The sequence below is a fragment of the Amblyomma maculatum genome, chromosome 1, assembly GCF_055883805.1.
Source record: "Amblyomma maculatum isolate TAMU_Amacu chromosome 1, ASM5588380v1, whole genome shotgun sequence".
Taxonomy (NCBI): Eukaryota; Metazoa; Arthropoda; class Arachnida; order Ixodida; family Ixodidae; genus Amblyomma; species Amblyomma maculatum.
The window spans coordinates 353,164,534-353,178,768 of NC_139344.1; the positions used below are offsets into that span (position 1 = coordinate 353,164,534).

The following is a 14,235-nucleotide window of genomic DNA, read 5'->3' on the forward strand; positions in this document are numbered from 1 at the left end:
GCTGTGACGTGACGTCACGAGTTCTGAGCTCTGATGCGCACAAAATCTGCATGTTCTCTGATACCACTCAATTCTCTTCCTGTGTTCTTTAACACTTCCTACTACTTATTGTAGGATCGTGTATTATAGTTTCTCATATTTATTTTACTCCACCCTGCCGTTTCTTTCTGTCTCTCACCCCTTTCATTTCTTCTCATTTTCTATTGCTATCTCTATTTCCGCCGCCCCAAAATCAGGTGCTTCAGGAATTGAGATAGCTGAAAGATGTTTACGTCCTTTCGTTATTATTAATAAATAAACGCTGCTGCTGCTGCTGCTGCTGCCGCTGCTGCTGCTGCTGCTGCTGCTGCTGCTGCTGCTGCTGCTGCTGCTGCTGCTGCTGCTGCTGCTACTACTACTACTACTACTACTACTACTACTACTACTACTACTACTACTGCTACTGCTACTGCTACTACTACTACTACTACTACTACTACTACTACTGCTACTACTGCTACTACTGCTACTACTGCTGCTACTGCTGCTACTGCTACTGCTACTGCTACTGCTACTGCTACTGCTACTACTACTACTACTACCACTACTACTACTACTACTACTACTTACTACTTACTACTTACTACTACTACTACTACTACTACTACTACTACTACTGCTACTACTACTTACTACTACTACTTACTACTTACTACTACTACTACTACTACTACTACTACTACTACTACTACTACTACTACTACTACTACTACTGCTGCTGCTGCTACTACTACTACTACTACTACTGCTACTACTACGTCTACTACTACTGCTACTACTACGTCTACTACTACTACAACTACTACTATTACTACTACTACTACTACTACTACTACTACTACTACTTCGATCCCGGGTGCCGCCGGGGACCCACCGGTTTCCAATGGGTACAAGATTTCCTCCAGCCTGGTACTCGGCTCTTCTGGGGTGAAATGCTTGGGAAAAGGGGCCAGGAACCGAAAATGGGCTTTTGTCGCGCGAGGCGAACTTATTGTTATCCGATGGCGGAACGAATAATTTCCCGTGAGATTCCTTCCTTCTTTTAAATATTACATGATTATTTTCAAGAAAGGCGTTCATTATTATTTCAGACTACACAGTTTAAAAAGCAAGTTTCGCAGTAACACCTTTATTTCGTCTCATATAATTACTCATTTACTCAACTGACGGCATAGGCTTCGCGCGTAATTTGTATTAAGTTAATCCGAATTCCGTCTTTGAGCAACTCTCAAGATGCAGTGGCTTTCTTCCGTCGGTAGAGAGGGTCGTCGTAGGGTGGCACCTCTTTTTCGATGAAATTTATTGTGATCCGCATCATGAGACGAAGCTTCACTTTTCAAGGCGTTTTGGAAGCGCTGATGCTAGCTGAGCGCGACGTCTTGCAGGAAGTATAAAACCACACCACGATTTGTACAGGAATCTGCAAATGCATAAAAAAATCAAGCAGGGAAATTATTAAATGATTGATGAGGTCTATTGTTATATTATATGTGTGGCTTCACACGTAAAAAGTTTTCGGCCGCTCTTTGCTCGAAAATGATTAAAAACTATTTTGAAGCATATCTTATCTGAAGCAGCAATCAGTTTTCCAAACCTGCATGAAGACAGCTACTGATATGAAGAAAATCTATGTAGTCTTTAAAAACTAAAAAGGCCTAAACTGTCGCAGTTTCGGTGGTCGCGTGAAACATGCAAGAGAGAAAAACGAGCCGAGAGAAAAAGAAGGAATGAAGAAAGTCACGTGGTCACGTGCAAAAACTGAGAATGTTAACATGCACTGGCTTTGCAAAGCCCACATGAATCTGTTACGTTTAGCCTTCACGAAAAAAAAATGCTGAGGGCTACAAGAATTACTTGTGTAGTATGAAGACGAATTTAACCCACTATTCCAATGTGTATATATTCACCCTTAATCCGCCTTATTCCAGCTGAATCCAACCTTATATATCCTTTGAGTAGATTCCTTCATGATAACCACATTATTAGTAACCGGAATGATGACACAGAGCTCGTGCATGACAGAATTATAGTTTTCGGACCGCTTCTGGCGCACAACAAAGCCTGGTTCTGCCACCCATGAACCATACAAGGGTTCCACCATAACGAACAGCCGTGGAGCCCCCTATTGCACTTGGACACCTGACATGGCACATTGTGCTTAAAAGAATCACGACCAAGATACACAGCTGCAAAATAAGGAACTGCAAGCGTGGTCACCTAGAACAACAAACAACGTTGACAGAAAGTACACGTCAAGCGAAGCATTATCCTTTCAAGGCTCGTCTTAACAATGCGTTCCTGTCAAGAGCTTGTGGTGCTCTCGTTTCAGATATGTTGAGGCTCTTCGTTTGCCATGGCTTTTATTTTTCGAAAATCTGGTCGAAGCACTCCAGCTTCTTGAACGCACATAATCCACTCCAAATCGGCTATCAACATCACCATCCTCTAGGAAGCAGAAAATTATATATGAACAGGATGGTATTTTGTCTTGCCAATAGCAATGTGCAAGAATTATGTAATTACAGATGACATCTTTTGATGAATGCAGTCAATTTACCTAGGAGGCCATGGTTTATAGTAATCTGTTTTGATCGTTCAAGGTAAGAAGATCGTTCAAGGTAAGGTTTTGCGCTTGGTGGCTCATCTTTCTCTCTCTGCCAAGAATAATAATTACAACAACGCCTTCACGCTTCTCAGCTGGAAACACAGGCCGCTAAAACATCTTGTATGACACTACATCTAAGCACAGACTATGCAGGATGAAAACAAGAACTTTTTTTCGGGCAGTTAATGTCTCTTTTTGTGATGAATACCTCGAACGTGGCTTCAGAGAAGAGAGGATTGAAAAGGCAATTAAAAACGGACTGGCAGTGTGTCGCTGGAATCGGGTAATAATCAGTTCACTAGAATTCGTTATTGTGCACTAGAATCACTTTGCAAATAGGCGCCTTTACTTCTTATCTCCTTCGAAATGCGTTGGCAGCTGCTGCAAACGAAAATAAAGGGAACAAAAGGAGAGCAAACAAAACAGGTGACGGCGCGGTGAAGCCATGCGGCCAGGGTCGCAAGTGTTCACATTCGTTTTCAGCGGTACGCGCGCAAATGAGTGTAAACGTTGTAGGCGGTGTGCTCTACGCGACTGTGCCCACGGTTTGTAATACATTGTTTATGTTTGGCGAGGGTCAACGTCGAACTGTTTGTGAAGTGGACGCGAGAACTGCCACATGTGCTTCCGGTGATTTAGCACAGCATGCTTCACAACAGATATTGTGGGCTCCGAGCTGTAGCTTCTATGGTGTTTTTAAGCGATACGTTGCTTGTGGCAAGATCGACGTTTTGCATAGTTTGGGAACACTACAAGTAACGAAAAAAGAGTCATTAAAAGAGGGCGGAACATCATCATTGTAAAGCTAGTATGTAGATGAAGGGCGGCAAATGCTGAAGCCTACTGAGTTTTTTGTCGTAACTTTGGAACTGGTGGCTGCAAAGAGGCCTTATTTGCTGAGTATAAGACCGGGGAGTATTGACTGTTGCAGTCTCCAGCATTAAAACTACTGTGCGTGCTGTAAGCGCAGCTATTGCTGCTTTAAATACGATGCACATTTTACACTCATCCTGTCTACGGAATCTTTATATCATCTTTACAACCGTGAAAGAAATATCCAGGTATTGTTTCGCTTCGAAAACGATGTCTAGAGCATCGTAGTTTGGGGCCAGCAATGAGGACCAGCAGCAGAGAAGGTCAGTCTAGAAATGCCTCAAGCGAATGTCCCGGAAGCTGATGAAAATAGCTTTATGTGTTAGAACTTAACAATGCGTGCAGCACAAGCGCTTTCAAATATAGGTCAGAAAGCAATAACCCAAAGAACCACGCAGATATTAAACAAGCAACTTCGTGAAAATCTGTTTGGTTGCAGTTATTCCTTTACTAAAGACCTACTGTCTCCTAATAACAAAACGTAACGCAAACCATGACGAAGAGTTTTTTTTTTTTGGGGGTGCCTCTTTACGTTTTATTCTGTGCTTTCCGTTAAGCTCCGCTTCCTCATACAAGTTAAAAATGGTTAATTTTCTTCAAAGTCTCTGGTTGTGCCTCATTTGCCATTGTTGAGAGGATAGGCGGGACGTGATTGGATAAAATAAACACGGGGGAAAAAAACGCCAGCTCAGCGTAATGCGCGACCCGCTGCCGCAATTTGCGGAAAGGAACGTGATTCGCGTCGCACTTCACTTACCCACGCACCGAGGAGACAACTCAGAGCGAGGCAGGCGTTTTCATAACCAAAGGTATCGTACACGTACCCCGCAATGGGTGGGGTAAGAATTGCCCTATAAAAAAAAGAAACATAATTGTAGGCAACTTATTTAAATCCGATAGAGACTGCTGGTCACTCACCCAAAAACTAGGAATGAGAATACACAGCTGGAAACGAAGCCGTTGGTGCGAATGTTGTTCGGATATCCGCTGCGCCTGAAAAGTTGAGAAATAGAGGTTAGTGTATGAACGAAAATCATGTGGGTCTGAGCGGAAATCTATGCTCAAAGCAATCGAATAATCGTGGACAGGAATGGTGCACCCTATGATTCTATGATTGAGAATATTATGGTTGCCAATTTATGAGATAACTTCGATCATTGCTGGCTTTGTATCGCTGACATGTCAGCCAAAACTGAAGCGCTTTTTCTCCTGGAGCGCGATGCAACTTGAGAAGCGAGGAACATCACCACTTTAAGTTTAGAAAAGTCTATCGTCGACAACTCACTGCTGGATATGCCAGGTAAAATACGTGGCGACATGATTAACACCTACTTCCTGCAGCACTAATGTATACATGAGAACTAGTGTTATTTATGTAGTGGAAAGTGGCGATTAAAATGTGCTGACATTGGCATTTTAAGAGTTTAAGGGTTAATTTTAGGCGTGACTTGAATGACTTCACATTAAACAAATGGCGTAGCACTTAAACTCCGTCTTTAAGGGTATGACGCTACCTTTTAATGGATCCCGTTTGCAAAAGGCCTTTGTGGTTAATTGTTCGTGTAATCTTTTAATTTGAGCCTATATTACTCCATACTTAGTACAGTCGTAAGATACCATATTTGTTGAAAGACCACCCGACATAGTCATAAATCCAACCAAGCTTTAAATGTTCGTGCCTGTTTGGTCTAAATCAAGCGTGTGTAACTCGGGATTCATGAAAAGCCGAATTAGGGTATCAACCTGGCAACGCCGAATTTGCCAGGTCCTGCCAACTCGGCCATGGTATCTGCTCTCGTGGCGTCACAGAGCCTAACTACCCATCAGTGCACTTCCATGTCACTTGTCAAATACCACATGCCAAAACCATGCTCATCATTTGCAGCTCACAAAGCTAACAACGCCGACGCCTCATTATAGTGGAGAACGGGACTTTAACGCTATCCCATTAACGTAGAAATTAGAGCCGAGTGCATTGTATAAAGGTAATGATCGATCTTTACGGCTAATAGAAACAGAAAACTATAGTGTAAGCCACGTGCATTATTAAAAGAGTGACATGCAGAGCCCATGTGAACAACAAGCTTTGCTGGCGCACCAGCGTTTAGCAAAGTTGACGGTCAATCATCAGTCGCGCAAACTCGCAACCCATTTGTAGTTAAGCTTCATGCAGCTATAAATTAGAAGTGCAAAACTTTTTCTTTCCTTGAAGGCATTGAGTAAAGTACCTTAGTGCACTCCACAATATTGTGACCATGACTTTAATTCTGCAAGTGTATAGTGAGACTTCATTTAAGTAATAATCAGAAGTAAAGGCGATAAACGACGACGAAATAAGAAGGCTTTGGCTCGTGTGTGTTAGAATTGAATTTAATTTTTATTTTAAAACATGCTACCATACACGTTTGAGGTGTAGGGAAGTAAAAACTAATCAAGAGCAGCTTGATGAAGCCACCATATCCCATCCATATTTTACATTGCTGGATAAAAGGTACAGTTTACACTACCCTGACTTATTGATCTTGAAAAATAGATAATCGCGGATTTTCGGCCGTGGCCACCACACGAGATAATTCGCGTTTTAGAAATCCACGTCGAGGGGGGAGGGCGCTGAGCGAAGACTGTTATGACGCTTCATAGTGCTGTGGCGTAGAGGCGAGTTATTGTGCCCATTATTCGGGAACCATCAACGTTTAATGGTCAGTAGTAACAAAATCTTCGGCCGCCTTGCTCAGCGTGTAAGCGGTTGTGATAACATGCATTTCAGGCTTAAAAGTGCTGATCCTTTCACCTTTCTCACCAGATAAAGAAATAGTGTACTCACAATACATGTCTGAGTACGTGGCTGTAGGGGCAGATAAATATTGCTGCCGTGCCAATTCCAGTAAGAATCTGGCAGGCGTAAACATTCCAAAGCTTTCTGAAATCAGAGCGTCATACGTAAATTGTTTTTAAAGAGTATGCCTTCTACGTACGTGTCATGCTGTAATACAACTACTGAAAGTACGTGGCCGCTGCTTCAGACGTTCTTTAATGCATCCGAACATTATATGTTGATAAAGCTGAGCTTTTCCACGTGCTTAAAGCTAGATGATATATGTAAATATCAAAATGACTTGAAGAAGTAAATTGAAACAATTATTTTGAAAACTGGTCAGAAATGATTCAAGCAAAGAGCCCTTGCTCCAAAATACTGCCTGCGATTATAAATTTATTGCACCCTTCAAAATTACCAATAACGCCATTGTGACGGGACGAAAACGGAGACAGCGAAGGCAGGTTTTGTTGTCTGTGCCTAAATCCCTTGTCTTTTGCGGATATTCATAGCGATCATGAGCCACCATGTGGCCAAATTATAGGGCCTACGAGACTGTTCTCAAGTAGTATACAACATTTTATTTGCTAACATTGATTAAAACTTCCGGTTTTTCAGTTTATAAATACTGCCAAGTTTTATGCCATTGTGCGAAACATGGACTTAGCGTCGTGCCCTACACACCCGTTTTGACAGCTGCACTAAGGAAACGAAATCTGCATGAACACCCACTTCCGTCCTCACAGAATCCTATTTCGCGGACCGAAAACCACACTTAACTCGAGGTGACGCACTAGTGTCCATTAGTTTTCTTTGCCGATGCGCTTAAGTGACGCCGAGTTTGTTGCGGTACATATGGACATGCTGATTGCTGAGCATCAATGTTCATAATACCGCTCTTTAAAGTGCGTATCGCCGAATTTTAAAATTTCCCTTAGATTGTTATCGCGGACAGCTCGTTTAGTTCATTGGAGCCAGCTATGCCGTTAGGGGCTTACAGGTGCGATGCACGTGTATAATTCACGTAAACTTCCTGAAATTACAATGAAGCGTAAGAGGCAGATGATCACCAATGCGGCTCGTGCGCGTGTTTCACATCAGGCAAGTCTTTATTTATTACAGACATGAACAACAAAATTTGAGGCAGTTTTGGAGGTCGGATGTTGTTCAATAGATGATGTAGCGGAGCGGAGTTCCGGTTTGAAGGCCGCTTGAATAGTTTTAAATATTTCAAATGTTTGCAGTATTCTCTGACAAAGCAGTGTGTCAACGGAGAGCATAGTTTGCCAACAAGAGTGTAAGACCCATTTAGAACACCTGATTTCCCGTGATTCGCATGAAGTATTCCTCACGATATTCTTCTGGAAGTAACGGGATGGTATTTCCTCCGTTTTGTTCTAGAGCAATAAGTTGATTATATATATTTCGACAAATGCATTAAATTTAACATAAAGCACATGTTATCATTTTCTTACGTCAGCACATTCAAACACATTCCGCGATTGCTTTAGGCGCTGCCAAACGTACAATGCGCCCCTAAGTACGGTACCAATCCGAATACCACCGAACTGTTCAAAAACACTAAGCGTATTTTATTACAATTAACCGCCCCATAAGAGCTTTTAAAATAAATTTCGATTCCAACGCAGACATATTTGTACGTCGGTATGTCTGAGGTACGCGGTCATACCATATATGAGTCATTCTACGATGTCATCAGTACAGTTTTACATTCATTTTCTTTTGCGTTGAAAGTGATGCCTTCTACGGTAATATCATCTGCTTTCTACAACAATCCTGAGTGGAAGGTTTTTATTCAAATGCATCTGAGACAAGCATAGAGGTTACACAAGTAAATGATAACAAAAAGAAGCTTACCGTTCACTCGCAATGAACGACGCTGGTGCCATGACAAGGTAGGCAGCAGTGCAAGTGCACTGACCGAGAACAATGTACCAGGCATCTCCCTGCAAGAAATAATGAACAGTGAAAAGCACTGAAACTGCTGTCTTTCATAGGAACATCGTCGAAAAAAAACTGCTAGCAATCGTCTCAAGGTCACCTGGAATTTTCACGCTGTGTAATATTTCAGCGCTACCCGTGATTGGTTCGATTTTTCTATGTCCTGGTGACTAGACACTTACAACACAAAAGAGATTTGAAACCGTCCGGACAAAGAATCTTATGACATCGTAGCATATTGTACTCGCCCACTCAAAAACCAACTGCATTGCCGTATTAAAAATAAGATAAAATATTCTCCAGGTTTGTTGGAAACGTCACAATGTTCTGTAGTTGTACAGTACTTGTTACTTCTGTTGTAACCGTGGAAAGCCGTGATGTTACTACAAAACTTCCTTTAGCGAGAACTAGTCAACTGTCGAAAGCCGTACAGACATTCTGTCGTGACAACAGAAACTTTTGTGTAGGTTTCTTTTTACTTGCGCGCGTAAAACATCCATGTCACCTCTCCAGACGTTTTGAAATTTGTGTTTATTAAGAATGTAAATTATAAGTCCTGTGTTGATCATGGTGCTCTAAATTCAGAAGCACGTCCCTCTACAGGCAACAAGGAGAGATTCCTGCATGGTCGAAATGTTCCTGTAAAGTTGTCTTGGCGGACTCTTTAGAAGAACAAGATGAAATAAATGTTTCTGGCTGCTTCGCGGCTCATCCCAACAGTGTCAGCCCTAGATGAAGGCTGAGTCTCTAACTGAAGCGTTGTTATCGCATCGCCAATCTCAAGAAAATGTCATAAGGAATGCTTAATAAGTGAGCGTTTAAATCCCTTTTACGTATATTACTAATACAACGTACCTTAAAATGACTGATTATTCCTGCAATGATGCATCCGCAAGCATAGAATCCATACTGAACTGTGTAAACCATTCCAGTCTCAGAAGGGCTGAGATGAAACTGCAAACAACAAAATGTGGGTGAAACAGCACCTAATCATATTGCCGACCCCAATGTTATTTTCATTAACATCAGCAAAGAACATTATTATGCGCGCTTAGAGAATCTACCAAACAGAATAGATTTTCTCCCTCCACCAGCATAGTATATAGAGTAATATGTTCTAGAAATTATACAAATCTTCTCCGAAGCTATCATAAAATTTTATGCACTGTGCAAGCGTATATTCTATGTTACAAAACATAGTCACACATAACAACTGAGTGCCTGCATGTCAAACATAGAAGTGAAATGTGTAATTCGTATTTAATTTTAGGTACATCTGTACAACTGCCGAAAAACAATGCGTGGACATCTGCCATTTCTTAATATATTAACTGACAGTGATTTATCAAGTTGCTCGTTCCTAACCAACTTTGTTGCTAGGAATGTGCATTTGAATAGACTAGAGAGAAGCACGTCATTTCTCTCGGTAAATTGAGACAATGCGAGCTATACCTGCTATTTTGTATTGTAATGTTTGCTTTCAGAAGAGATACATACAGATGTAAGAGGGACATACTTTTCTAAGGCTTGGCTCCAGGGTCGGCTCGTTGAATCCCAGGATGATCCACTCCATCGTAAGCGTGATCATATCGGTAATAAAAATGGGGTCAAGAAGTAACCACCAATAGTTGATGCTTTCTTCTTCAGCAGTTAGGCTAGGTGCCTTGCTCTCTGCAAAAAAAATTGTGCCGTCGTAAATTCATTCATGCAAAGCAATAAACTCTGTATTAGGCCGTTGTATGAAAATTTTAGACAAAAGCTTCGCTCAAAAAATTATTCTTTAAAAATGCCCAATTTTTAAAAATTAACAGGGAAAGCAAATAATGAATACATCCTTGAATTTTATTATTTTGCCTCGTTATTAGCAAACAGCCCCGCCAGCCAGAACTTCACCAGCAATTAACATTGTTTATTCACCATCAGCACTGCTGTCTTTGGTTACCGCTTCTGACGGTCTTTAAAACGGAAAATAAATATTACCAAAATTGACCGAAGCCAGGATTTTACTAAACCTCTTGTCCTCAAGAGAAACGCCCAAACCTACAAGGGAGAAATCAAATCCCCAGTTTGTTTCAACTGTTGTGACCCCCCTGCCCTTATATAAGACTATTCAATACGCGAGCAGAGAAACAACGTAAGAGTAGAAACTGCGTTGACACAGGACATTATTGCATGCAGACAACAAACTTCACGCGTCATTAAATTCCTCAAAACTACTGAGATAACGTGGCGTGAAAAAACGAAGTGACAATCATCATGAAGAACAAAATTCACCAGAGTCACTATCCAGCCTCCGGCGTTGGCCCAGAATAATGGGGAATGCAGATACAGCGATCACGCCAAGCACAATAAAAGGGAGCGGGTAGCACCAGATCTAGAAAGAGAAAAAGAAAGGTGTTAGTTATTGCTCCTTTAAACCTACAAGCAGCAAGTAGCAGTCATCTAGTGAGTGGTTGCACATTTAGAGCTTCAAGTGAGCTTTGTGCCAATGTGCAGACTGTACAACCAAGTTTGAGGGTCTAGTGATTGTATATTTAACGTTTATTGAGCACAAGGACGTTTGCACATCCCGCCCGCATCATTAATGCGGGTCGTTAATGGGATGCAGTATGGCTACCTAGTGCTCATTTGTTTTTAAGTGATAGCTTCACTACGCGAGGTAAAGCCAAGGCCACCGTGTCCTTTCAATGACCTTCAAACAACTTCGAGGTGAAGTTGGAACTTAAGCCACAATCACATTGGGTAACTTACCTTCCCACCAAATATCAAGGTCAAAATAAAGATCAAAGCCAAGGTCAAGGTCAAAGGTAATCTAAGGTGCAAAGTAATTGAACGCGTGAACAGGTACGTGGCGAGACACGTGATCATTGAAGTCAATCTCGACTATATATAGCGGCGCGCCGCACGCCTCGGGCGCCATGGACTCGGAGGAAAAGCAACTGAGCAGCCGTGTTCGTTACGTTTGTCAGCTTGCTGCATCTGACGATCCGGAGGACATTGCGTTGCAAGGTGAATGTTTGCGCAGGGCAACAGAGGGGGCAAAAGCCAAAATAGCGGCGGAAACGCCGGAACAACGTGAGGAGCGCCTTGCGAAACGCGCCACAACCATGCTGCAAGGCGTGAGCGACGAGCGGTACAGACGACCACAACCGCCTCCGCTTCTTCGTCAACACCGACAGCAACAGCAATGACCGAATTCAGCTATTACTTCACAACAGGTTTAGCCGAAGCTAAACAACAGCCATTTTTTTAGTTTAGCGTGGGCATTATACACAGGACAAAGCAAGGTACGAAACGAGACACTGGCCAGCGCTTGTGAGCCTCGGGCCCCGCAGCCCCACCCCTATGCCACTACGGCACCGCAATCGGTAAGAGCATGACCGGAACGGCTTAAGTTTTTACTACCTTATTTCAAGGATTGCTTTTTTCAACCGTTTGAGGTGGTTTTGAAAGATATTGTATTTTTGTTGCTTTTATGTATTTCGAAAATTGCTTAACAAATCACACTGCCTTGTCGCTTAACGACAAAAATTCAGAGAGGGCTGGGGAATCAACACTGCAGAAATGCGAAAGCCGAAGCGATGCTGGTGCACACAGTGCATCATGTTTGCTCTCAATATTCAGTTCAGTTCAGTTCAGGCGTTCAGTCGTGTCCGACTCTTCGTGACCCTATGGACCATGTCACGCCACGCTTTCCAACTAAATTATTATTATTATTATTATTATTATTATCAACTAAATGCATCGTCATTATGATTGCTACTATGATCATTGCCATTAACACATATGAAGCGTCACTGCCATCGCAACAATTATCCTTACGGTAGACGAGGAGAGATATGACGGGCGTTTTACGATCCCGAGCATTTTTTTTTTTGCCATACTTTTAGTGCAGTTGTGTTAAGACGTGTTTAGTTGTGTGGTGTTCTATATTTCAATTCAACTTGTTCTGCTACAGGCTGATTACTTTGTAAATAATGTATATAGCTCTTTTATGCGTGTAAACGCGCCGTAATAAATACCATGCCGAAATAAATACCTGGTGGGACGCAGCTGGTTAAAGCACTCGGCTGGGAATCGGAGGGATGAAGGTGCAATTCCCGATGGAAACAGGATTTTTATTTTTCTGATGATCAGCTAGAGTGTGAGGGGAGAGTGTGACAGCTGTTAAAGACTTTCACCTTAATACTTCCCAAGATGGGGCAAATGATGTTCAAAAGCATGCTTTCAGCTGCGTGATTATCTTCTTGACACAACACTTTTTTATGAAGTGGCACTGTTTGAGCGACTTTCTTCTCTTTGCGTATCCTGGGCCTAATTTCGTGCATCGTACGAGAAGCATAAAAACCAGCCCGACTTGTACAAGGCCATGGTTTAACTCTTTAGCAAATATGTCCACAGTAAAATGGAACAAAATCCTCCCCACAAAAAGCAGCAGAAAGACAATATCTCTGGGAAGCCGATCAGAACCATCCAGCTGCTTCAAAGCTGTGCAGATGAATAGCCTGAAGATGTCTCTTAGATTTAGACATGTGTAATGTGCCTTCATTACTTTGAGAAGACATATATTTATGGAGAAAATGACAACTACATTTTGTTGAAAAAGCGGACTCCCCGCACATCTGCTGCAATGCAGGGCAAATTGGAACATGCCTCCGTCGTCAGATAGCTTCTGTGGGTTTTTCAAAGGTTATGAGCTCCGAAATCTGCGAAGTTTTGTTTGCTCCCATAAAAGTCACACTCGTTAGCGCCGCAGTTCAGAGACGTCCTAATGGCAGTCTTAACTGTTTTCCTCCAGTGTGTGGCGCAAAGCACATGTCACTGATTGTAAAAATTAAATATTCAGCGCTGCGTGAAGTTCTGTTCCCATTGAAATTTGCTAACAGAAAACAAGCTCACCAGTGTATTAATGGTGCATGGAATCAGCGGAAAAGAATACCTTATATAGGGGCTTCACATCATCTCGCCGAATAACGTGACAGAGAGGCATTGCAATTAGACTGTTAAAGAAATATTCATTCCCAGAAAATATAGAAAATTAAGTTCTAAATAATAGAGGCGTGAAAATATGCACAGAGGTACGACATGTAGGCAAGGCAGTCTTTTCGTCTGCGATTAAAATATTTGGTTTCTGCGCTAGGTAAATAGTTTCTGTGTGTTTGTGCTTGATATCACTTTGTTTGTTGTGATGACGTTACTTTATTTACTGATTTACTCCTTGTTAGTGTTAACTATTACGCCCCGAAAAAAAATTTAAATTTTTTAGGCAGTCACGTTTCGTTCCTTGTAAAGCACTTCGCTTAAGTTAATATGGCTGTCGAACCCTGAAATAATGAGCTGTGCACCATGTGCCTTATTTCCACAATTATCACATTGTTATCTTCTGAGGATATGGTGATGAATAAAACTTTGGAAACTCTGACACCGTTCTTGATGAAAATGTCTACGTCACTTTCCATTCCTGAAGCATTATTTAGTTAGTGCGCTGAATAGAGAGGTATGATTAATATCATTGAAGATGTCTACATAAAATGAGTATATGCTTTGGCCTTTTGGCTTTAGGTAGTACCAAACCATGATGCGAACGTTCTTTAAAACTTTTCAGCGCTCAGCTGAAATCTGAGGTGTACATCCGACCTTCGTCTGTTCGGAAAACTATGAAGGGCTTATCAGGCTGGATTCGACATCTAACTGTGTACACCTTGTGGCCGTTCTGCGTTCCTCTCAACTGAAAGCAAGGAGGGGTTATTCAGACCATGCCCCAGTTTCGAAACCTCGCGAGCGCCCTTGGGGAGCAGAGCATGGCATTTGGAGAGCATTTCGAAGCGAAAACTTTACGGTCTTAATTGAGCAAGGTCATCGGCTCCTGGCGTTTGACCGCAGAGCGAAGGACGCGTGTGTAAGCCACGTGATGTATCACGCGACTCACCGTATCCTGAAA

At 42.1% G+C, this 14,235-nt stretch overlaps 1 protein-coding gene across 1 annotated transcript in view; it reads right to left on the bottom strand.

Annotated features, from left to right (window-relative positions):
* Positions 1-1,172: 1,172 nt before the first annotated feature.
* LOC146207795 (MFS-type transporter SLC18B1-like) overlaps positions 1,173-14,235 on the bottom strand; it is a 30,146-nt gene continuing 17,083 nt past the window's right edge. Inside the window, exons 6-13 of the mRNA XM_084587164.1 lie at positions 10,569-10,668; positions 9,811-9,965; positions 9,150-9,248; positions 8,211-8,299; positions 6,342-6,437; positions 4,436-4,510; positions 4,275-4,368; positions 1,173-1,459 (exon numbers count right to left, since the gene is read on the bottom strand). Coding sequence (XP_084443290.1) covers positions 1,376-1,459; positions 4,275-4,368; positions 4,436-4,510; positions 6,342-6,437; positions 8,211-8,299; positions 9,150-9,248; positions 9,811-9,965; positions 10,569-10,668 — 792 coding nt within the window. The 3' untranslated portion in view covers positions 1,173-1,375. The remainder of the gene's footprint in view (positions 1,460-4,274; positions 4,369-4,435; positions 4,511-6,341; positions 6,438-8,210; positions 8,300-9,149; positions 9,249-9,810; positions 9,966-10,568; positions 10,669-14,235) is intronic.